The 26,412-nt window shown below is 43.9% G+C and overlaps 1 protein-coding gene across 1 annotated transcript in view; it reads right to left on the minus strand.

Moving 5' to 3' along the window:
* Positions 1–3,938: 3,938 nt before the first annotated feature.
* LOC146831263 (uncharacterized) overlaps positions 3,939–26,412 on the minus strand; it is a 56,605-nt gene continuing 34,131 nt past the window's right edge. The window contains exons 2-4 of the mRNA XM_085604127.1: positions 17,299–17,343; positions 4,725–4,770; positions 3,939–4,425 (exon numbers count right to left, since the gene is read on the minus strand). Coding sequence (XP_085460253.1) covers positions 4,231–4,425; positions 4,725–4,770; positions 17,299–17,343 — 286 coding nt within the window. The 3' untranslated portion in view covers positions 3,939–4,230. The remainder of the gene's footprint in view (positions 4,426–4,724; positions 4,771–17,298; positions 17,344–26,412) is intronic.

Below are 26,412 nucleotides of genomic sequence, written 5' to 3' on the forward strand. Positions count from 1 at the left end.
CCCTGCCTCTGCCGTCCCTGCCCCTCTATATCTATTGTAATGGATGCCCATAGTTCAGCCTGACCTCTCCTGAGAGATCATGTCTGTGTCTCTGCCTGCCCCCCCCCCCCCCCACTGGTAAGTGCCTTGCCATCCCTCCATGCATCAGGAACATTGGGAGTGACTTAGTGGTTCCCCAAGAAGTTTTGCAAAACTTCACACTGTCAGAAGGCTTAGGTGGCCATCATGGGTGTCGTTGTATGAGGAGGCACCCAAAACCTACAAAATGCACTTAGTGTTAACTTGAAAGTCCCTACCTTCATTATGTTCTATGGAAGGGTGTTGCAGTGCCAATGGTTGGCCATATGTAGGACTGGACTTAATACAAAAATGTAAGTTACTACAAAAGTGCAGCTTGTGGATACTGAAAAATAGTAAAGTTGCACATAGTGTAAGTTTTCTTTGTGAATCAGGCCCCACGGGTTGCCAGGTTTTGAAACAGGTGTGGGAACAGGATCTTACCATAATTCTCTCATCGCATGAGATCGTATCTCTGGACTGCTGGTTCAAGTTTCATAATCTTTTGGTTTCTGTGTGAATACCTTTACCCTGTTTCTTGCAGGCACAACCGTTTCAGATGATATGAGGATCAAATACAAGAAAAACAGGTTACACATTTACTCAATGACAACACAGTTTCTTCGGAATCCAGCTTGTCAAAGGGGGACCAAATCATTTTGTCGGCTTCCCAGGGCTCGAGCAACAAGAAATACAAGACAAGAAGGCAAGAAAGGTTACTGTGCAAGAGTAGAAAAGATTTATTTTGAACTACTCGTAAATCTAACAGAGACTATTCACAGAGGATTGTGAAATAACATTCCAAAGTGTTCTACTGAGCTGCATATGGTGGAACTGAATAAGGTGGAAAGTCAAAGAAAGACGTTTAATTTATAACTGAAGTCGTGTTTCACATTTTCCGGACAAATAGTGTCTTTAGAAGATCCCTTGGTCGGTATATATAAAAAAAATGTTTGCTCTCTATTTAACTTAACAGTTTGGTCTGACCAATTTCAAGTGTTATCCCTATCCAAGAAAAGCATTAAGGATGTTTTTCAACAACATAGAACTGACCATCCGGTGGGTATTGAGAAGTTGAAGTCAAAAGTTGCACTTTGCAGGTCTCTTGAGCTTGAGGAAGGACTCCGTTACCAGCACTCAGCACCGTTTCGTCTTATTCAGGTAAAGACTTGGAATTGTGCACTATTCGGTTGCTTTCCCTATCATGAGGTCCTGCCCCTCATTAGAGACACCTTGTCCATGAGACGGTAATAGTAAACAAATCACGGGGGCGTGGCCAGGGCTCGAATGCAGGCGGAAGTGTGAGCCTGCTGCTCCGCCGGAGCCCAGCCGAAAAATCCTGCATTAAGTGTCGAAAACGGCACCCCTGAGCAGCGTTCCTCGGAGCGCTGAACTGGCAATGAATCGGGGGCCCTCTGAAGCACGACGGAGGATTGCTGAGGGCTGCGGAGCAATCGCCGGCTGACGACTGCGACGCGCCTCCGAAGGGAAACAAGATGGCGGCTGTGGCGCTCCTCGGAGCCTGATCTGGCGGCCGCTGCTCCACGCGTCTGCGGTCGATGGGGGCTAAAGGCGGCCGCACAAGCCACATGTTCTGAAGAGCCCATTCAAATTAGGAATGCACAGAAGTCTTTCTACCAATAAGAAATAGATCAGAGACAGAAAAACAAATTAAACAAAAAAAGTAGGACATTGAGAAGACAGAGGGAGAGATTTATGGCCTGTACAGGCTGACTAGCACTGTCATCCTACACCTTGTAGACACCTTGAAGCCACAACTGGAAAGCAGAAGCCTGCGCAGCAATGCAATCCCCACTCATGTGCAGGTTTTGTGCTCCCTCCTCCTTTTAACCACTGGTAGCTACCAGGATGTCATTGCAGTGGCCAGAGGTGTGTCGCAGAGTGCACTTTCGCATTTCTTTCACAACTCCTAGATGCCATGCTACACCACATCCATCAACACATCTACCTGCCCAGGGATGATGAGGAACTTGAAAATACAAAACTGGAATTTTACAGAATAGCAAGGTTTCCACAGGTTATAGGGTGCATAGATCGGACCCATGTGCCCATATGTATCCCATCCCGCATAGAATACATATCCCATAATAGGAAAATCACACATTCCCTCAACATCCAAGTTGTCTGTGACGCAAAACACATCATCACAGTTCTAGTTGTCAAATATCCTCGAGGCAACCATAACTCATGCATTTTCAGACACACTGGCATATACCAGAAATTAGAAAGAGGTGACTATAATGAACAATACCTACAGGGAACAGATCTTTCAGGTCCGCAGATAAATGTATTTGCACTTTTATGTCTGTATGCATGTTGTCTCACCATCATATATCTTTCATCAGTTGACAGTGTGTATGCCCTGCGGCCATGGATTCTCACACCGTACCTGTCTCCCAACAATACACATGAAAGGCGGTACAACAGGGCACATAGGTGCACCAGGACCATGATCGAGAGCAAATTTGGCATACTAAAATCACGCTTCAGATTCCTCCACAAGAGTGGCAGAGTTCTGCATTATGCACCTGAGACTGTCTGCAAAATAGTGGCTATGTGTGCCATGCTTCACAACATGGCCTGCAGGGGTGGATTGTCCATGGATGAGTCTGACTGAGATTCTGAGGATGAGGACCCAGGACCACCTGCCCAACATCAAAGGGATGGTAGCTCTGCAGCAGAGGGAAAAAGGCACAGGGGCCAGATAGCTAATAATTATTTTTAAAGGTTCGTCCAAAGTAATTACCCACTACCCTCTACATAAGACAGGAAAAATTGTGACTTTCAATTGGTGCTTTATTGTGTAAGCTTGCACAAACAAAATCAGGACAACTTGTCAATCTCCAAATGTAGGCCTGAACTAAAACATAACCCCCTTGTGGTTACATCACCACAATTCAGTACTGATATGTGGCCCAAAAATTGTGCAGTGACCCTATACAAATCACTTTCTGCCCCTCCGTCCAGCCTGGCCAGAGGTGCCACTTCCAATCCCAGACTGGCGACTGGTGCTCCGACACATTACATGTGTTTTCGTAGCTGAGACCTGAGCTACTGCGGCTTGACACCTCACTATTTGCTCCATCCGTAGCATAACCACTGACAAACATTTTGGTTTGCAGTGTTTTCACTGTAACAGTGATATGTTGAACGCCCCGCACAACATCCCCACTAAAGTGGCCCATTTCCACCTGGAGCCCCAGGGTGTGCTTGGTGTGTTGGCTCGTTGCATGGGCAAGCCTCCCGATGGCCCTGCTCAAAGTGTCCAATTTGTGTCCCAAGTGGCACTCCATGCGCCTGTGCAGCATCCTTTCTTCCACCAATTCTTTGGCTAGATGTGGCTGGGACTTCTGGGCAACTTGGCCCACTTGATACTCCCCCATCCTGCTCTTCCTCCATCTTTGCCTGATCCGGGCTTCCCTCACTCCCTAGTTTTTCCTTTTGTGATAGTGGCTGCTGCATTAAACGCCAGATTTTTCTCAGGAACACTGAGTGAGACCCTCCCAAATAGCTCCTCATGATGATTGCAGCAGTCTTGGATGATTATGTCGAGCTCCTACTCCGAGAACTTGAGCTTCCTCAGCCACTCCTTGCCACTCTTGTCACTGGCCTTGCTGCTCATGGTTTCAGTGATAGCCAAACAGCAGTGTTGAACTGTGCTGCTGCACCTGACCATACCATGTGCTGGAGTTTCTGCTCAGGACACCACTTTCTGTTTAGGGGTCCTTCAGCTCAACCAGGAAGTGTTTTCCATGTTTTTTTTGCAATCACAATTTGTCACAATTAGGGAAAATTAGAGCTAAGACGAGATCTGCTAATCATCTATGTACAGGTATAGTTATAGGACAAAAGTTTCTGTTATGTCAAAAAAATCCCACCCCTTTCCCGTGCACCAGCACTCATGTTGGAGGTGTTTTTGCCATGAACATTTTATGAAGAATCATGTTTAGTATTGCTAATTCTAGGTATGCTTGAAGAACACTTTGTGTTTATTTGTAAAGATGCCAATTTCTGTGGGTCAGAGAAAGCTGTGGAACATTGAATGTTTCAGATACGGTTTGCCAGTAAAACTCAGGGAGATTACTGCGAGGCTCTGAGTCCCGGCGGAGCTTCTGATCGCTACCGGGATTGGTAGAAAGCTTTGCGCACACGTCAGCACGTTGAAAACGTGAACAAGAGTGTAAATGCTTGGGTGTGGTCCAGGTAGAAAAGACCACACCCGAGTTCTAGAAGGTGCTTGGCCTTCCATTCGTTTGGAGAACATGAAGTTCGTGCTACTTCTCTGCAATTTATCTGAAGAGCAGCGCGCAGAACATCATCCGACGATCTCCTCGATAACTTCTGAACCTGCAGGATGAAAAAAGAAAGCCAAGTACAAGATTATTTTTTGGCGCCCAACGCAAGAAAGAAACTTAGATTTTGTTAATTTTTGGAACATTTTGTGTACAATTCTGCGACACAAAACTAAAGACTGAAAATAACTTTATAGAGGTAATTAGCTAATTCAAAGTACTTTGTTACAGGTCATCAGAGTTCATTAAGAAAGAACATTTTTCTGTTTCTTTGAGAAGAAAATTCATAGCGCCCAGTGCAAAAGAATTCCATTGCATTTTGTTTACAGAGACAAAGGTTTTCTGTGTTTTTACCTTTGTTTTTTTTCCCCATTTTGTCTTTAGTAGGAGTAGGAGTAAGCTATACAAGGGTACAGAAAGAAAGCACATGTGAGTAATTTTGAAGTGGATCTAAAAAGGTTAATTAGTAAGGAAATGCATATGTGTCATTAAAATCATACTGGTGTTTTATCCTCTTTCTCAAGAGTTTCAAGCGATTTCACAACCAAGAAGCAAGACACCTATCAGCTACCCCTGCTCTGCCAACCAATCCATAAAGACATACTTAGGTTCTCCAACTTCTGATCGCAGGTAGGCTTTTTGTTTTTACTTAAAAGACAGATTTCTATAGGAAGTCGTTTAGAGTCACTAATACCCAGAAACTCTTCACTTAGTAATGTCTCTTGTTGCCTCGCAGGTCCACAGCAATAAGTCACCCCACAACGTCCAGTATCCGGCCCTCCTCCCCAGTTTCTATTTTCTAACTAGTGTAATATAAAAATCACAAGTTATTATTTAGGAATCAGGGAAGTTGGCTCATTGCGTCTCTGCGAAACTCATCACCACACTTCCGAACAGGTAAGAGAGTGTGGTTCTTGACAGAAGGCCAAGCCCACGGATATAGTTTCACCCAGACACAATGAATCCAACTCAAGAAGTTAGTTTACAGTATATTGCTACCATGTTAAGAGATTTAAAAGTCGAGAATGCAGCTTTGCGCAGAGATATAACAACCCTGCAAGGAGCAATTCAAAAACCTATTCTAAAACCATCCAGTTTTCAAACAGTATCTCCAACTACGGCTTCCAACGCCTATACCCAAATTCAAATAGTTACCCTAGTGTCCGTGCCTTTAGCCCAACCAGAACGATTTTATGGTGATTCTAATAAATTTACCAATTTTATGAATCAATGTGATCTCCATTTCATTGCAAAGCCCACAGTCTTTCCTGATGACTCCTCTAAGGTGGCTTTTATTCTCTCCTATTTAGGAGGCGATGCAGCTTTATGATCAGTCCCATTAGTAGAAAGTAATGACCCTCTTTTATATGATTTTCGGCGGTTTAAACAAACTATGAAGAAGTTGTTTGTAAAACACGTATTTGTACAAACAGCAGACAAAGAACTTCTAAACTTAAAACAAGGATCATCAGACCTAATTCATTATATTTCTCTTTTTAATCGTCTAGTTTTGGAATCCAATTGGCCTCAGGAAAAAATAATTTCCCTCTTTTATAGAGGATTAAGAGACAAATTAAAAGACATGGTCACTCAAATTTGAGACCCACCCCACGATTGCAGTGAATTCATTGATTTAGTGGTAAAATTAAATCATAGATTATTAGAAAGAAAAGGTGAACGTGGAAGGTCTGACCATAAGCTTCTTATAATTAAGAACAAAATTCCTTCCGTTAAGGAGACAGCTCAAAAATCTGATCACGAAGAACCAATGCAAATTGGTACTATTGGCGGACCCCTTAGCAAGAAAGAAAAAGAAAAAAGACGTAAACTTAATCAATGCCTTTATTGTGGCAAATCGGGAAATTTTGTAAAAGTGTGTCCTACACATCCCAATAAAAGTAAAATCAAATCATCTGAAGTAACCATTGTGCAATCAAATTCGGAAAACTAATAAACTCGACGAAAGACGAGGTCAGTTTATCGAGTGAGACTTTTAATTTGGCCTCCACAGACCCTACAGATTCATGTCGACATCTTTGTATTCAAGTAAAACTCACAGCTATAGATTATCCTGAACGGTCAGGGATAGTGGATAAGTTAATAGATTCTGGAGCCACAGGAAATTTTATTGATACACACTTTTTGAACAAACTTGGCTTACACAGAGTAGCTAAATCTCGACCTGAAATCGTTTGAGCAGTTGACGGTAAATAACTCACTTCTGGTCCCATTCACTATCACACTGAAAGGTTACAAATGTTAAGCTCCCCATTTCATAGTGAGCTTATTACGTTTGACATCATTGACGCACCACAATTTAAGCTCATCCTGGGAATTCCGCGGTTGATTTGCCATAATCCTGGGATTGATTGGGTAAAGAGGATTGTTACTTTTTATTCACCATATTGTCACACCACCTGTTTTTAAACTCCTACTGACAATGACACAGTTCAAGGTTATGATTTTCCAAAAGAAACGCGAAGTGTATTACTCCTTGAAGGAGTTCCCACAGAAAATGGCGATTTAATTGATGTGTTCGACAAAAAAAAGCTAATACCTTGCCTCCACATCGAGATTTCAATTGTCGAATAGATTTGGTTCCTGGTGCAGCGCTGCCATGCAGTCGTTTTTATGCATTAACAGAAAAAGAGAATGAATACCTAAGAACTTATTTAGATGAATATTTGGCAAACGGCTTTATTAGGCATTCTAAATCCCCGGTTTCTTCCCCTTTATTTTTCATTCCAAAGAAGGGGGGAGATTTGCGCCCATGCATCAATTATAGAGCCTTGAACAATGTGACAGTAAAAAATCGATACCCTTTGCCTTTAATTCCGACATTATTAGACCAGATGAAACAAGCAACCATTTATACTAAATTGCGTGGAGCATGCCGTTTAGTAAGAGTTCAAGAGGGCAATGAGTGGAAGACTGCATTCCGCACCAAATTTGGTCTTTTTGAGTATTAAGTTATGCCCTTCGGACTCTGTAATGCTCCTGCTGCTTTCCAATTTTTTATAAATTAGGTTTTACACGAATTTATTGATGTTTGCTGTGTTGTCTATATAGATGAAATTCTTATTTACCCAAAAGACAAATCAGAACATGTAAAACAAATACGAGCCATTCTCCAAAAACTACTTCAAAACTATTTATTTGTTAAATTGGAAAAGAGCATGTTTCATGTCAACAAAGTAGAATTCCTAGGATATGTAATCAGTCCCTCAGGAATTGAAATGGATCCTAAAAAGGTAGAAACGGTGAGTTCCTGACCCAGTCACACCTCAGTAAAACAAATTCAGAGCTTTGTAGGCTTTGCAAATTTCTACAGATGCTTCATTTAAAATTTCTCATAAATTATTACCCCTATTACCAGGCTCCTTCGTAAAGGAGTAAAATTTGAATGGAATGAAGCAGCGGAAAAAGCCTTTCCAAAAATTGGAAGATTTATTCAAGTCAGCACCCATTTTCAGACATCCTGATCAGTCCAGCCCATTTATTGTGGAGGCCAATGCCTCACAATTTGCCTTAGGAGGGATTCTTTCACAAAGAGATAAAAACACAGGTCAGATACACTCCATTGCGTATTTTTCACGCAAATTATCTGCTGCAGAACACAATTATGCCATTCTAGATAAATAATTATTGGCAATTAAGGCAGTTTTTGAAGAATGGCGCCATTACTTGTTAGGTGCTCGCCATGCAGTCACAATCTATACTGATCATAGACACTTACAGCCATTAAGAACAGTTAAAGCTTTATCAGCCAGACAACTGTGTTGGACACTGTTTTTTAATGATTACAATTTTATAATCACATTTCGACCTGGGAAAGATAATCATAAAGAAGATGCTTTATATCGCATTGGAGAGACTGAAACTGAGTGTGAGTCTATTACAAATGTACAACCCATTTTGCCCTTGTCATGTTTTCAAGCTGGACTTATCACCATTGATGTTATACATGAGATTCAGGAAGAATTTAAAAAAAAATCCAAAGATAAGTGGCAAAAGATATATCCATCGGTATAATGGAAAGAGAATTTGTTAATTATGAATGATCAGATTGTGGTACCAACAGTTTCTATTCAGAAATCTGTCATAAAATTACACCATAACACTATATTGTCTGCTCATCCAGGTATTACAAAAACTTACCATTCAATCAAAAGAAAATTTTGGTGGCCTTCAATGTTCAATGATATCAAAAATTTGGTTGAAACATGTATTGTATGTACCCAAAATAAATCTTTACATCAAGCCCCCAGTGGAATCTTACAACCACTACCCATACCCCTCAGCCTTGGCATACAATCTCTTTTGATTTTATTGTTGGCCTTCCACCCACTAAACAGGGATTTAGAACTATCCTAACTGTGGTGGATCAGTGTACACGTATGGCTCATTTTATTCCTTTGAAAAAATTACCTTCAGCCATGGATCTAGCAACATTATTAGCAAAAGATATTATCCATTTACATGGAATTCCATCTATGGTCATTTCCGATAGAGACCTCAATTTATATCACATGTTTGGCACAATTTGAGTAAAGCATTGAAAATGGAGGTGCATTTATCTTCGAGCTATCATCCACAAACTAATAGCTTGACAGAACGCACTAATTAAACCATAGAACAATTCCTACGGTGTGTTTTGTCACCAACATACACCTGAGATAATACTAGAACAGTATCCCACGCAGGGGAGCAAAGTAGTGCAAGAAAAGTATAAAGGCCAAAAGGGATATACTGCCCAGTAAAGGTCAAGCTCCTTCCTTATGAAGTGGCCCCAATAATGGATACAGTTTCTAAACGTTGTGGAGCTTGAAGTTAGTCTTTTCTGATTGAAGTCGAGAACGCGCAGTTCCGCAGAGTGTCATCTTCCTTCCATTAGAACGACTTTCCCAGATCTTACAACTGATATGTGTGGCATGGAATAAGCATATATCAGAGAGCAATTTATCTCAGATGTGAAAACAAAACAGAAATACAGAACAAAATAACCCGCCCTTAAACCCACCCCCACCCTCCCCATGGTGGCGGCCACAATCATACAAAGACAAAAGCACATGACATGCGAACCCTAATCAGAATTGGAAGAAATGCAGGGCTCTTATTGTGGAAGGACACACAGCAGATGGAAGACCTCGTGAAAGGAAGGAGACCAGGGGGCCCCATTTAAATTCAAAATTCTTATAGTTATCTCTGAAAATGGAAGACATACGTTCTAAACTAAGCAGTTTCCAGAGGCGAGAGTGCCAAAGAGAGATAGCCGGAGCCTCCTTTCTCTTTCAGGCGGCAGCCAGGGTGATCTTAGCTTCTCCAAAACAAAGCCACATGATCATTTTATCAGCTCGGGTCTGGTGTTCTAGGGAGGAATTGCGAAACCCCAACAGGACGGCTGCCATGGTAGAGGGGACGGGGTATCCCAGTATGTGTTTTATGTGTGCCAGGATTTCTTCCCAAAAGGGGCAGATGGTCAGACAATCCCACCATATGTGTTGAAAATCCCCAAGTAGCCCACATCCCCTCCAGCACCTATCAGAAGTAGTGGGGAAGATTTGCCGCAGCTTGACAGGATGTAGGTACCAGACCATCATGGTCTTTAAGTGGGCTTCCCTGAACTCAGTGGATTGATTGAAACGTGTAATGTCCGACATAAGTGCTTCCACTCCTCCTCTGATATAGGACAGTGTATCAAATCTTCCCATATGGACATATAATGCGGGCGCAGGGATAGAGTCGTTTTAAGCAGGAAGCTGAGATCACTCCCCTCATAGAAGTAGTCTTGGTGAGGAAGGCCGCAAATTTTGTGAGGGGTCGGGTGGCAGCTTCTCGTACGTGAGGCGTAAGGGCCCAATGCATCAATTGGGTATAATGATAACGCTCTGTGTGACCAATTGCATAATCTTGTTTACAATTATCAAAAGTGAGAGGGTCAAAGTTGTGAAACAGGTGTGTCAGAGCTAAGCAACCTCCCTTCCTCCAGGCATCAAAGGGTCCCTCATGTAGGGCCGGGGGGAATGCTGGGTTAAAATGGATCGGTGTAAAGGGGGAGGGAAACGAGGTCCACCTATCGTCACCCGAGACTGAGTCCCACACATTCAGGGTGGTACGTGTGGGGGTGCTAATGTAAGTGTTTTTAGGTCTGTCCTGTCTAGGGCGCCAAGCCAAGTCCCAAATTGTCCTTCCCGTTACGCTGCGGTCCATATGTAACCAATGTTTTTCAGATTCCTGTTGTGACCATTCTACCAGGACTCTCAGCTGTGCCGCTTTATAATATAATTGAATATCTGGGAGACCAACACCCTCTTCTTCGCAAGAGCGGCGCAACAGGGAGTAGGAGAAGTGTGCTCGGCTTCCCTGCCAGATAAAGCAGAGAATCATAGCCTTCACTTTCCGAAAGAAGTCACCCTCAAGCTCAATAGGTAAGGCTTGAAACAAATAAAGGAGCTTAGGCAAGAGAGTCATCTTTACGGCGTGAATTCGACCTGACCATGACAGGAAAAGAGGTTGCAATTTCGTGAGTTCTGTTTGAATGCGTGCAAGAATGGGAGGAAAATTGGCAGCATAGAGTCTTTCAAGTCTTGGCGTTAGTTGGACCCCCAAGTATTGGATGGATTCGCTAGCCCAGGGAAGGGAAGTAAGGGGCCGGAGTCTGAGGACTTCTGTCGGCAGGAGGGTGAGGTTGAGTATATATGATTTGTCTACATTTATTTTAAATCCTGACACAACCTCAATCAGCTGAAGTTCTGATTGTAAGTGGGGGAGGTAGGTTGCAGGGTCAGCTAAGGACAAAAGGACATCATCCGCAAATAGTGAAATTTTGTGGGACTCCCCAGTGAATGGTAACCCTTTAATTCCAGGATGAGACCTAATTGCTAATGCTAGTGGTTCTATGCTTTGGGCAAAAAGTAAGGGCGAAAGGAGACACCCCTGATGGATGCCTCTGGAGTGGCAAAAAAAGGGTGAGTGCACCCCGTTGACTACCACTTTAGAGCGGGGGTGGAGGGAATTAGCTCTAATCATGGTGAAAAATTTGGGCGAAAATCCGAATGCTGTGAGTGTTTGGAAAAGATATGGCCAATCAACCCTATCGAAAGCTTTTTCAGCATTTAACCCTACTAGGACTGCAGGAATTTGGCGTCTATTGGCCTTTTCAATCACATGCACAATGCGACGGGTATTATCATGTGTTTGAGGGCCATTGACAAAACCAGACTGATCTGGGTGGATAAGGGCAGGCATGAGGTCATTCAAGCGTTTGGCTATAATCGAGGAGTAGAGTTTGACGTCCAGATTTAATAGGGTGATCGGCCTATAAGATGCGCAGTGTTAGGGGTCCTTCCCCGGTTTAGGTATCACAGAGATAATGGCCTCGGACATTGTGCCAGAGGTCGAGCCCGTCTCCGCCATAGTGTTAAAAAGACGTGCAAGGTGGGAGCTAATGTCTGGGGCAAATGTCTTATAAAAGAGGGCGGTATAGCCATCCGGCCCGGGGACCTTGTGGGGTTTTAGGGCTTTAATGGCCGCAGTCACATCGTCTACTGTTATAGGAGCTGTGAGCAAACCTTCCATTCAGCAGATACCTGAGGTAGGGGCAATGCCTGTAGGTAGTCCTTTTGGGCATCGGTGTCTAGGGTGTCCCCAGGGTAGAGATTTGTATAGAAGGAGCCAAAGAGTTCAGCTTTGTCCTCATCTTTATATATGATGTCCCCCGTTGGTCCCTTAATGCCACCTATATATTCTCGTTCACGTTTGTCTTTCAATTGTCTGGCAAGGTGTTTACCAATTTTATTGCCCTGAGTGTATGATAGATGTCGCAATTTGAGGAGTGTAAATTCTGCCCTATTATTATATAGAGCCCTAAGTTTGTCCCGGAGTGCCGTGAGGTTGCGCAGAGTTTGCCTCGTGGGGTTGAGTTTATGGGAGCGCTCAATATCAGCCAACTCACTTTCCAATTGTTCTCCCTTGCTAGCCCGCTGCTTGTTCAAAGCCGCATTAAGGGCAATACAATCCTCCCTAATAACAGCTTTAAAAGTATCCCAAGTGGTAAATTCTGAAGTGTCCTCCGGGTCATTAGTTTTGAAGAACTGAGTGATCGCTTTTCTCAGTTTGGTACAGGAATCTTCATCACGGAGAAGCGACAGGTGAAAGTACCACCTGGGGGTTGTCGGGGGGTTTCCATACCAAGTGAGGTTAACGGATAGCAGGCTATGGTCAGACACCGCGAGGGGGAAGATCTTGGCATCCTGTAGGGCCCCCCGTAGGGTCTGACTTATGAAGATATAATCGAGCCGCGAGTATGTATGATGAACAAGGGAATAGAAGGTGTAATCTCAGGTCTGTGGGAAAAGGGTGATCCAGGCGTCTAGAAGTCTTAAATCATGTAAGCATTGTTGCGTCGCCCCCGAAAATGAGACCATGTCCGAACGCTGAGTCTGCGTACTGTCCAACTCTTTCTGCCATACCAAATTGAAATCACCCATAAGGATTAGTGGTCCCTCTACAAAATCTGTGAGTTTCCCCAGAAACTTGTGTAAAAAGGCCGCTTGCCCAGTATTAGGGACGTATACCACGGCAAAGGTGCTGAGCTTCCCTCATAAGCGTCCTTTTATCATAACCCAGCAACCCTCCTTGTCACTCTGAACTCCCAGCGGTTGGAATTGTATGGAAGAGCGAAACATGATGGCCACTCCCCTATGTTTTGTGTGGGCGGAGGACCTATAAATTAGCGGAAAGTGTTTGTGTTTGAGGCGCGTGTCCTCGGCTCTAACTAAGTGCATCTCCTGTAACGCTACTATGTCAAGATGATGGTCGAGAATGTATTTCCAGACTTTGTGATGTTTTTGGGGAGAGTTAAGACCTTTAACATTCCACGTTCCTATAGTAATCAACATTATGTCACAGGTACACCCCTACCGCCTATCCATCGCTCCAAAATTCAACATAGCTTCTGATCCAAATCCTCCCTCCTGAATAGTCATAATGCCAGACCTCATAACCAAGCTCTCCCAAAAATCAGAGTTCTTGTCGCAAATAACTGTTAAAAAGCCTCCACCACAGCCCTCCCCTACCCACCCCACCCCCTCAAAGAAACAGAAACAAACATATTCAAATAAACAATACTAAGATTACAGTAGGTCCCTCTGTGTGGCTGAAAGGGGCCTTCCAGGAACCAGGGGGGACAGCAGGTTTGAGGACCCCGTCCACGCCCGTCTCGGCAGAATTTGCAGTCAAAAGCATATTTGCGCGGCTAAGGGAATCAACAAGGAAAGGCAAGTCTTAATAAAAGGCCATGCTTAGCTGAATGCATCAGTAGGTTACCAGCATTAATGACTACATCATCAGGAACCATTCTGGGTAACAGCCTGTATCAACATGCAAGATTATCTCCACCCTGCCGACAAACCTCACTCCAGAAAACAAAAACAAGGAAAGCCAAATTGGTCTCACAGGTAGAGTGCACAGTACCAGTGTTCTCTTCTCATCGTGGATAAGTGGCCAAGGTCCTAGGGATGGGAGCAGCTGTGAATCCGAAGAGCAACCCACGCCTTGTGCACTGAGTTAGCGTCGGCTCTCGTAGTATGCCACTGAATGGCCCGCATACACAGTAGACTCCTTGATGCAGGCCGGAGTAGATCATCAGTGCCCCCTGAGTGTCCCAAGACTCCAGGCAGGTGCCGATGCTGAGCCTCGGGTAGATTCTCCATTTTTACCTTGGGAGGAGGCAACTTCCTCAGAGGGAAGGCCCAGAAGATCCAAGCCCTCCTGTAGATCGGCGATGTGGCGCCGTTTGTTCTGGAAATCAAAGCTGAGTCCAAATGGGTAGGTCCAACTGTACCGGATCTTATCATCTTGTAATTTTGCGGTGACAGGTCTAAACAGCTGTCTCCGTGCCAAAGTAGAGGGTGCCACGTCCTGATTGATGGTACACGAATGGCCTTGAAATGAGACGGAGTCTTTCATCCTAGCTGCCTGGAGAACTGCCTCTTTAACCTTATAGGAGTGGAATTTTGCCAGGATGTCGCGGGGTTGCCTCTTCTCTCCGTGCTGGAGGAACCCCACTCGGTGAACTCTATCTAGTTTGATTTTAAGAGCCCATGGAAGCAGGATCTCCGAGAACAGCCCCACCAAGAAGGCCTCCAAATCTGGCCCTTCCGCGTTTTCCTCCAGGTCTCGGATCCGTATGTTCTCCCTACGTGCTCTGTTCTCGAGATCCTCCATCTTGAGCTGCGCTTGATGGAGCTGAGCCTTAAGTGTTTGGACATCGTCTCAGAGCTCCGCATTGAGTTGCTCTTGATCCTGATGGTGTGTCTCGAGGTCAAGGACCCTAGTGCCCATTGAGTCAACATCCTGTTGCAGAGAGGTCAGGCGCTCTGACAAGTCTGACCGCAGTTGGTCTATGGAGGCTTTGATGTCTTGGCTGATATCGTTTCGGAGTTCTGATTTGAAGTCTTTGAATATTGTTAAAAGGTCCGCTTTAATGAGGGCCATTGTTGTAGAGCTTGCGTCTCCTCATAGCATGGACCGCTTTTCTGAGGAAGCAAAGAAATTTGAGACCTTGTTTGGCGTCTTGCTCATCGTCTTTTTAGGTGGCATATGGCTCAGACCTTCAAAGTCATGCATGCGTAGGGAGGATAGGTTGTGCAGGGGACCAGCTGGTGAATAGCATGAAGTGGTGGCGGAAGTGGCGACCCCCTTGTCGCAAAACCAGTATCCCGAAGCTAAAGAGGGTATCTCCTTGTGAAGTCAGCCGTGCAGCCATTTAATGCACGGGGAGGGTCAGTGCTGCCGCATGGGGGTATAGCAAGTAGATGTGCACCTGTGCCCAGGATAATAGCGGAAGCCGTGGGATGTCGTGCCTTTGTCTAGGAGGAGCCAGTTAGAAAGAGACTTCAGCAGGGGCAGCAAGGCGGCAAATCATGAGGACCAAGATGGCCCGTGCAGGACTTATCAGCCGTGATGGATTACATCCATAGATCACCGAGAGGGGGGGCTGGTGCACATGCCGGGTTACATCAGAGCAGAGGTGAGCACAGTGGTCCCAGGTAATCAGGCTCTATGCAGGCATGCGGTAGTGTTCAGGAGACAGGAGGCAGCGAATCATCCAGCACCGCGTGTGATGGGCCCCTCCACCAGGAGACAGTAAGCAGTCCCAGCACTCAAGACAGGCGTGTCGGCGACCGCCGCCATTTAGGCAAACACGGCCGCCATGTTAAAGTCAGGCAGAGGGGAAGGGGGAAAAGTCTAGCCAAGCCAAAGCTCCCATCTTGCCGCCGCCAGCACCCCCGAACCAAGCGGTACCTCAAGTTGGTCCTTTGTATCACTTATGGAGATCGGCGTCTCCGTTGCCAGCGGGAGTTCATGCCGGGCCCCTGTCACCGCGGGTCGCGCGCCGCCATTTTAATGAGTAGCACATTCACCTTCCGAGGCAGCCAGGGCAGAAACTCTACTCGTGGCGGTCGGCAATCAAAACCGGCCTCCGCAGGTGCCTCACATCATCGGCCGGTGCCTGTTGCGATGATCCCAGGTGCCTATAGCCACTTTCTCGTCGCCAAGACCGCGCGCGGACCAGAAGCCGTAACGGGCTACATCCGTACGGCCCCTTACGGTATGTTTTAAGAGATTACCATGGAGAATGGTCAGAGCGATTATGGGCCCTAGAATTTGCTTACAATAATGGATATCATTCTTCTATCAATAAGTCTCCATTTTTTTGTAATTATGGTTATCATCCAAAAAGTATTCCTGACCACATAATAATCCCAGAAGAAGTTCCATCTATACAAGAGTTTGTCACTAAACTAAATACCATTCATCAAGATGCTCAATTTCACTTGGCTAAGGCTAAAGAAAGTCAAAAATTAACAGCTGACAAACATCGTTCTGCTCAGCCTACTTCTCTAGTAGGCGATAGAGTATGGCTTGCAACAAAGAACTTGTGAATAAAGGGACACAAAAAGTTTCATCCCAGATTCATTGGACCATTTGTTGTGGAAAAGATAATTAATCCAGTAAGTGTTAAATTGACACTTCCACAACACTATCGATTTCACCCGGTCTTTCATGTTTCATTGCTTAAACCTTGTCCTCCTGAAATTCGTATAACTAAACCTCCCCCTCCCATTTCTATAGAAGGTGTTCCAGAATTTGAAGTTAAAGGAATCTTGGATTCTAAAAGAATTTGTGGTAAATTATTCTATTTAGTAGACTGGAAAAGATATGGTCCCGAAGAGCGTTCGTGGGAACCTTTAGAACATTTAAAAAATGCTCCACGTATAGTAAAAACTTTTCCTACGCAACACCAAACCAAGCCAAAACCAATCCCACTAATTTTAGGGGGGATCTTGATAGGGGAGTACTGTCACGATTAGGGCCAATTAGAGCTAAGACGTGATCTGCTAATCATCTATGTACAGATATGGTTATAGGACAAAGGTATCTGTTGTGTCTAAAAAATCCCACACCTTTCCCTTGCACCAGCATTCCTTATTATTGTGTATGCTAAAAGAGACTTATGTTCGTATATACATTGTTGGGGGTGTTTTTGCCATTAATTTTTTATGAGGAATCATGTTTAGTATTGCTAATTCTAGGTATGCTTGAAGAACACTCTGTGTTTATTTGTAAAGATGCCAATTTCTGTGGGTCAGAGAAAGCTGTGGAACATTGGGTGTTTCAGATGCGGTTTGCCAGTAAAACTCAGGGAGATTGCTGCGAGGCTCTGGGTCCTGGCGGAGCTTCCGATTGCTACCGGGATCGGTAGAAAGGTGTGCGCACACGTCGGCACGTTGAGAATGTGAATGACCGTGTAAACACTTGGTGTGTGGTCCAGGTATAAAAGACCACACCCGAGTTCTAGAAGGCGCTTGGCCTACCGTTCGTTTTGAGGACATGAAGTTCGTGCTGCTTCTCTGCAACTTACCTGAAGAGCAGCGCACAGAACATCATCCATCGATAACCTCTGAACCTGCAGGATGAAAAAAGAAAGCTAAGTACAAGATTATTTTTAGGCGCCCAGCGCAAGAAAGCAACATAGATTTGTTAATTTTTGAAACATATTGTGCACAATTCTACGACGCAAAACTAAAGACTGAAAAGAACTTTATAGAGATAATTAGCTAATTCAAAGTACTTTGTTACAGGTCATCAGAGTGCATTAAGAAAGAATGTTTTTCAGTTTCTTTGAAAAGAAAATTCATAACACCCAGTGCAAAATAATTTCATTGTATGGTGTTTAAAGAGACAAAGGTGTTCTGTATTTTTTCCTTTGTTTTTTCCCCATTTTGTCTTTAGTAGGAGTAGGAGTAAGCTATACAAGGGTACAGAAAGAAAGCACATGTGAGTAATTTTGAAGTGGATGTAAAAAGGTTAATTAGTAGGGAAATGCATATGTGTCATTAAAATCATACTGGTGTTGTATCCTCTTTCTCAAGAGTTTCAAGCGATTTCACAACCAATAAGCAAGACGTCTATCAGCTACCCCTGCTCCGCCAACCAATCCATAAAGACATACTGGGACGTTAGGTTCTCCAACTTCTGATCGCAGGTAGGCTTTTGTTAGAATTTACTTAAAAGACAGATTTCTATAGGAAGTAGTTTAGAGTCACTAATACCCAGAAACTCTTCACTTAGTAGTGTTTCTTGTTGCCTCGCAGGTCGACAGCAAGAAGTCACCCCACAACGTCCAGTATCCGGCCCTCCTCCTCAGTTTCTATTTTCGAACTAGTGTAATATAAAAATCACAAGTTATTATTTAGGAATCAGGGAAGTTGGCTCATTGTGTCTCTGCCAAACTCATCACCACGCTTCCGAACAGGTAAGAGAGTGTGGTTCTTGACACAATTTGCGTCCACATTATGGGCTTGTTTTTGCTGTGCTCACTATTTGCGTGTGCAAAAAGGGCTTTTCTACGGAAGTGTTTTCCATGTTTTTTCCTCAATCGCAATTTGTGTGCGCAATATGGGCTTGTTTTTGCCACGCTCGCTATTTGCGTATGCAAAAAGGGCTTTTCTGAGGAGTACGATATTTGTGAGCGTTACCCGACTCAAAATAGCGATGCAAATCATTTGCCACACACAATCATGGGTTCTCCTTTGTTCGTAGGTATCATTTAGTGACTCCCAAATTGCAAGTCGCATTTCTTACCGCTCGTACTTCTGGCCCATAGTCTCAAAGAAAACATTCAAAATTATTGTGTGCACACTGCAGCCTTTTTCCGGTGAACTCTAACCACCACCGAGCAGAATTACACCATATATGACAAAGAACTACCTCCAATCAAAGAAGACTTTGCTCACTGGTGTAATCATCTGGAGGGGTTCTTGCATTTAATGACAGTATAGACTGACAATAAATATCTAGGATTTTAAAAGTCATGAAATGTACTATCAGCCTGCAAGATGGATGTTGTTCTTCCCAAGAATCAAGTATCTAATCACTTAAAGACTAGAGAAAAGCTATGAATAGTTGAAGCTTTGTCTCAACAACTGGAACCTAAAACACATCAAATGAAAACACTGCTTACTTTGACTGTGCAACATTTCAATGTGTCTCATTTAGAGGATTACTTGTCCTGTTTGTTCTCTTGGGATCAACAGCAATGGAATCAAGGAAGAATAACATGATTGCACCATAATGGAGAGGCTGTGTTTTCATAAAACAAACTGTTTATTCCTTTCTCTGAACTGTGAGGACAAGTAATTTTTTGGTCTCAAGAGATTCCTTCAGCAGGACATCACAGATGAAGAAAGACTTATGATCTGGTGGTCAGATATCTTTGGTGACCTACTATTAGGTATTTGAAAAAAAGGCTAATTTGTGCCTAGATGAACAATTCCTATCAAATGTATTCAGGCACCCTACTTCTCTCACCTATCCAAGAAATAGACTGGAAAAATATCGGCGTGGAGTTCATTACTGACCTGCCTCCATCGAAGAAAAATGTTGTAGGGCCTACTAGTGGTAGATTGCTACACTATGTCTGCTCATTTCATTGTGTTGCATAAACTACATACTGTCCCTCGGTTAAATATATTTTTCTTGAAGGAAGTAGTATGGTTTCTTGATTTGTCTTCTGAAATAATCACTGACAAGGGTTGCCAGTACATCTTGAAGCTTTGGAACACACTGATTTGAAGGTGGGGTACCAACAATTTAAAAATCCAACAGTTATCAACTCCAGATTGACAGTCCAATTAAGTGAAATAATCAGTTTCCGGAACAGTTTCTTCATAAATTAGTCAATTTCTAGAACAGTTTGTAGAATGTTACACCATGAACGAAAAAGAACAATCGGTCTTGTGGTTATTACTAGAAGAATTTTGTACAGTAATCTCTGCATTCGTCTTTAGGAAACTCTCCCTTATTCTGTTCCTTTGGCTTTCACCCTTAACTATTTCCTGATGTTGCACCATCCACTTCAACACCATCTGTTACAGCCCTGTTATCTCAGATCTCCTCTGTTCATGTCAGCAAACTACTTATTTTACAGCAAGCAAAACGTGATTACAAACAGTTTGTTGATAGTAATTGGTAAAAAAACTTGGACTGATTTTGAACCTAGTTTTGTAGGTTCTTTTCCCGTGGTATGTTTGGTGGGAGAGAATGCAATCAGTTTAGACTGTTAATATTGAGTATATACGTTGATATCAATATGAATAACAATACATTTATGTATAAAAACGAAATTGCATCTTTATTAACAAATTCGCCCTTTATGAACACCCACTCAGATATACGTAGCTAGACTTGCTCTGAGACCCAGGTGTGAGGTCACTGATTTACAGGTTACAGGTGGATTGGCACATAGCCAGCAGACAAACAGGAAATCCCAGATCAAACAGATAGGCACAGCAACATCACAATGGTCCAGGGTGATTGGCCCCAAGAATGCACACATGGCCGAAGGGGTATGCATGCTCCCAAAACACCATACAGTCAGTTGCCACATAAAGTTAGGAACATATAGCCAGTCAGGACACAGCACACATAGTACATGCAGTGCAGTGACCACGCACTCCCCATGCCAGATATCCAGACACATTACACACTGGCTGCAGTGTGTCCACACAAGGTCGAGGCCCAACTGAATTCAGATACATTGATTTACGACTCCAAAGACAGCGGTTCACATTCCTTCCCAAAACAGGATCACCAGAAGTGTTTATGTCATTCAATGAATTGTATAAAATCCCATTTCAGATCAATTGCAAGTTAAGACAGTCCTCAGACCCCATGCCTGTGACTGTTTTACCGGCCTCACTGTTTAGTTGAACAAACTGTTCCTGTTTTGACAAACTCCTTGTGACTCTTGTTTTTTACAAGGTATTTCATGTTCAAGCATCATTTTGGTGAGCCACAAGCAGAGCTGATTGCTACCTCAAACCTGACCTCAGCCAAGGGAGGAGACTCCACTTAGATGGATTTACATTGAACATCAAGGAAGGTGAGCAGACACTGCAATTGATTGGAAGTTCTGCTGAAAACGCAGGGTGGAGGTCCCTCCTGAAGCAGCTGTCACAGAGGGTAAGAGACTACATCAGAAGAACTATAGTAAAGCTTTTGATGTACGGCAAACCAGTGAGAAGCATAAAAAGATAATCAGAGCACCCTGCCACTAACAGAAATCTCGCACATTACCCATTTTATATGTCCTAACTGAGTAGTCATAAGGCGGCCTCGGAGAAGATCCCATAGAAGCCAACTTTTTTCGATAGTCAGAATGCTAGGAAAAGTGAATATATCTTGTATAACCCTTTACGGCTCCCAGGATGTTATTTTGTGATAAAGCTATCCTGATTGGGTGGAGTTAGCACCTCAATATTATTTTTTATTCCGTATGGTTTGTCAGTGCCATCGGTTTCTTAACGGTTGATATTTGAAAGAAGTGAGAGGTTTTGGTTAATTGGACCGCTGGGCAGGATAGAGATTGTACGCCTGGTCCTTGGGTGTGATACAGGGTGTGATTAGGATATTTAGGGAAAAAGATTTGAACCTGGGAAACTATGTGTAAATTGTGTATGGCCAAAAGGGGCTTGTGGTTCTCGAGTTATTTCCTTTTTCGAAAACTGTATTTTGTAGTATTTTGTTTTTTATTGGTGATTCAATGTATCACATGAGGTTGTTGCTATTTCACACAAACTGTATTTGACACTCAGTGCCCCATTAGGATGGCGGGCGGATCACCTGCGCCGGCGGTAGTCACCGCCGCCCCGGCGTGGGCAATCCGCCCGCCATCCATGCTGCAAAGACCCCCCACCATATTACAATGGCTGGGGGGTCCGCGGCGGATGGAAAGACCGTCCAACGCTTTTCCGTCTGGTCGACAAGTCGACCGGGTGGAAAAGGGTTCAATATGGTGGCGGTGTCTGTTAGACACCGCCAGCCATATTACAATGGGGGCGGAAACATGCCTTTCCGTGGCGGCATTGCCGCCACGGAAAGGCATGCTGAGTCTACTTGTTGGGGCCCGCACTCTGGGGGGTACACATGGGGGTACCTATGGTACCCCCCTGCATCTCAATGTACAACGTGGCAGGCACCGTGCGGTACCTGTCACGTTTTGCATTGAAAGGCACAACCTGCCTTTGTGGCATTGAGGCAGGTGGTGCTTCCAACACCGCCCGCCGCAATGTTTCAAATCCGCGATGCGCCAGCTAGTGTGGCGGGCGCATCCTAATAGAGGGTGCGGGACCGCCGCTAGCATTGCGGGTGGTACTGCTTCCCGGGGGTATGGCGGCATACTAATGACCCCCTTAATGTCAATATCATTCAGATACTGTTTTTTTATTGACAATTTCACTTTTTTTCTATTATGCAACCTTTCACATGCATTGTTAATTGTATTGCTGAGATGTTCATATTGAATTTTTGATGCATCAGTAGATAGTGCTGAGCTCATAGTATCATTAATAAGAGAAGTACACCACTTGCATTTTCCCTATGATTAGATCAAAATCAAAGTTTCTCCAAAAAGCTGCTAGGGTGTACTTTGTCTACTAACACTATAACATTTACCATGGAGTCACAATTAAAGTACATGCACACCAGGTTCCCCACACAGGCTACAAAATGTAATAAATTATGCAAAAAATGGCACGCACACATGAAGGCACACACATTTCCCTGGCCAAAAGAAGGAACTTGAAACAATAACACAATGAACATATGAGAGCACACATACAAACCAAATACACAAGTCAAAAGAAAGACAGGAGAGAGGCATTATTAGAACATTATTGGAACAATGGGCTTCTTCATGGAATCCCAGAACGATAATCCTATATCACAGTTAGTAAGCAAAGCGGCAGTACCTCCCCTTCCATATGCAGGCACCCCCGCATTAGGATATTCCAATCCACCATTAGTAGTTGCTAGCGGGACCCCTACCTAGCAACAAATGCTTAGGCAAAAGCATGAGAAACCAACAGGCCAGCATGCCCAGATAAATCCAGAGCAAGCCAAGTCTGGTGGAAAGGATTCCCAGATCTTTGACCCCCTGTCCATTTTGTCTGACACACACAACCCCAGCAGCATGGAGAACACACACTCTCAGGTGAATATACACGAGTGACAGGGAGATTTGTAGTGATTCTAGACAGTGATACAGTTAGTGGAGGAGAGAATGGGAGCCCCAGCCCCCAGTGAACTGACTATTAGGGTGAGGCTACAGGATTTGCTCAGGTAGCTGAGGAAACAACGGAGAGCGAATATTAAGGCAAAGCCCAGCCAAAAAGAATAGAACATAGCTTAGAGTGAAGGAGGCAGCCTAGACGAGATTAGTAAGAAAGGTGCGAGCTAAGGAGAGAGACAGAAAGAATTCGCACCCAGGAAATCCAGCAAAAAAGCAGAGCACCGTACCCCCCACATTAGGAAAGTGGAGGTAGGCCCAGGGCACCGACTAGGGTAGAATTAGATGAGATCCTTCTAGCAGGGATCCAAGCCTAACCAATCATTGAATATAGGAGAGGGGCTGACTGGGAAAAAGGAATATCCAGGCAGCCTGGTGCTGACCCAAACAAGATGCAGGAAACGTAAGAAGGCAACTTTGCATGTACACGAGGGGAACAGCAACGAGGATCTACTCTGCCCCACCCAAACGTACGGGAAACATAGACTGACCCCAAGGGAGATACAGTCAGAGAGGAAGGCAAGATATTTTTGAGGCTATTCTGCCACCTGCCAGCCTCCTGGATCAAGGGAAAAGACCATTACAAAAGGCTTTCGCTGGAGGAGGGATCCTTCGAAACAAAGGACATGGCTATAGCGGACGATTTCATCCTATATGGGGGAGGGAAACCCGAGTGGAACTTCCCCTACATGCAGAAATGCCTAAAAAGATAGGAACACCATGTTAGGGAGAAATCAGTAGAGCTACCAGAAGTAAGACTGTACCTGTTACTTCAGAAGGGCACATCAGGTACTATCCATGTGTCATAGGCTCAGATGGACAAAGAGGGTTTAAGGACAAAGTTACCACCATTGATGGATGGCGCGAGGAAATAGATCTCATATTTTGAGAAAAACACTGCAGGAATAAACCTAGCGATAACAATATAAAAAGTCTTCTAAGTGGTCTTATTGGAGAGCAGTCTAACTCGGTGGTTGCCCAGGTTCGCATACCACTAATTACGCTGACAGACACCGAGCATGACGGGCAGAATTCAAATTATACATTTACCAGATTTGGACAACCCTGAGGGAAATGCTCACTGACTGCCTTGATGTAGGAGGGTTAATGGCAGCGACTATGAAGCCAGGGGAGAGTAAAACTGATATTCTGGATAGGATGAGGGACAATGGGGACAGGAGACATGACAGCCATGGATTGAGACAGGCCCACCAAAGTTGCATTATTATACTATATACTCAAATAGGGGTTGCCTACCGAGATACAAAGCAGACTGGACAGCGTGGTTGAGTTAGACAACCTGGGGGGAGATACAAGACCATATATTACATTACCACAAAAAGAAACAAGAAAAGGATTTAAAAAAAACAGGAGCAGGCCCAGAAAGACACTGCTAAATTGGTCCGACACAATTTAAAAAAAGACCGCCCCAATAAGGCACACAAGGGGTATGTGCACTCGCAAAAGACCATAAAGTCAGATGTCACATAAAGTTAGGAACATGTAGCCAATAAGGACACAATTCACACTGTACATGCAGTGACCATGTGCCCCCCATGCCAGACGTCATGTTACCCATTGGCTTCATTGTGTCCACGCAATGTTTAGGCCTGCCTGGATTATCCATTGAACACTTAATTTATGACTCCGAGGGCAGCAGCTTACATTACTTACCATACAAGGCTCAACAGAACTGTGTATGGCGTACAATGAACTGTACATAAGAATGTCTCAGATCAATTGAAATTGAGACATTCCTCAGACACTATGCCTGTAACTGATCTCCCAGCCGCAATGTTTAATTAAAGATACTGTTCCTGGTTTGCCAAATGCCTTTTGTCTTTTGTTTTTTCAAGGAATTTCATGTTCAAGCAACCTGACCTTCTAAAAGGGTGGCAGATATGTTCTATCTTCAGCATATCTAGGATTATACCTTCCATATGCAAAACTACAACTTTCTCTCCTCCAGTCATCAAACATGAGTCCATAGAGTTTATAGTTGAAGCTCTAATTGATTCCAGGAAAGGGGAATTGAAATATCTGGTAGGCTGGAAATATCATGGACCAATAGAGCTTCTTTGGGAACTCACCATATTTCTTATGCTCCTAGATTATTAGCTTTACTTCATCAAAACTTACTTTACAAGCCAGCACCAAAATGGGCCGGTTGTAGAGGGGGCAATTTCAGGAATAAGCAGGGTGTGTGGATACGGAGACTTGCTGTAGAAAGAAAACACAATAGCTTTTACTCCAGAATTCTTGTGAGACAGTGACAAACCAGCCTGTAGTGGATGGGGCACCAGAAATTCTTCCAGGTTATAAGAGGCAGCAGTGCTTTATTTTTATTTTTTTATTTCGAGAAGTTTTAGCGCAAACAAGACCCGCTTCGAAAGCGCTGTACATCTAATCATAGACATTAAGCGGGTACAAAAGAAAATGATACAACAAATAAAAGGTTACAAATGCACAAAATGCTTAGTAGTGCGTTTGGCCAGAATTAGAAATGCGTTAGAGTTACTAAGGGAGACAATTGGTATTTTGTCACATTTGGCTCTTCAAGAGTAATCCTTTGACTTCTTTTTTTAAAGCAGCTGTCAAGCCATTCATTTCCCTTGGGAAGGTGTTTGGCAACAGCTTGTGTTCTATTGGCTCTTTTATTGATGGTTTGTTAGCCATATTACTAGCCCTTCACATTTATTGTTCTGCTCTGCTCCTTGAATGTTACCTCTGTTTCTTGACATTTGCCTTGCCTTAACGTTGACATATTTGTGGAAGATGGTTTGGTTTGGTGTGCTGTGTTTTGTTCATTTCTTTCTCTTACCATTTCCTAGGATTGCTAGTCCCCACCTCAACTGACCCCAGTGTGGGGAAAGTGTGACATCTGACCAGTTCGTACTTAAGCAACTGATTTTCTTGTTACACTAAAGCCCTTATTTACTCAAAAATGGTAGGGTGTCCTTGAGCAGGGCCAGGCCAGGCCCAGAATGTGTATCCGGTCATCCATGTCATCCAGGAGGTGGAAGCATGTGAGGCTTGCCCTTCTATCATGCACTCACCTGGTCCCAACTGCGGAGACAACACTGGAGAAGAAGCTGGATCTCTTATCCCTCCAGAGGACTATGCAGATCCAGGAACCGAAACTTGAGAGTCCCCACTCTCCCCTGGTGGGAAGGCGGGTTGGGATAAAATAAGAAAAGAGAAACTTGGGGTGCTCAACTGATGTGCGACACTATGTAACAGGATTTACAGTTCCTGAGGCCTTGTGTGTCTGCGAGGTACATACGCACTGGACCAGAACATCTGATTTTGCAATGATGCAATAAACTAGACATAAGAGAAGCCAGTTACCATCAGTACACTAAGAAGTCTCTACATACAATGAATATGCATTAACTTCTGTGACATACA

Source organism: Triturus cristatus, chromosome 5_1 (assembly GCF_964204655.1).
Source record: "Triturus cristatus chromosome 5_1, aTriCri1.1, whole genome shotgun sequence".
Lineage (NCBI taxonomy): Eukaryota > Metazoa > Chordata > Amphibia > Caudata > Salamandridae > Triturus > Triturus cristatus.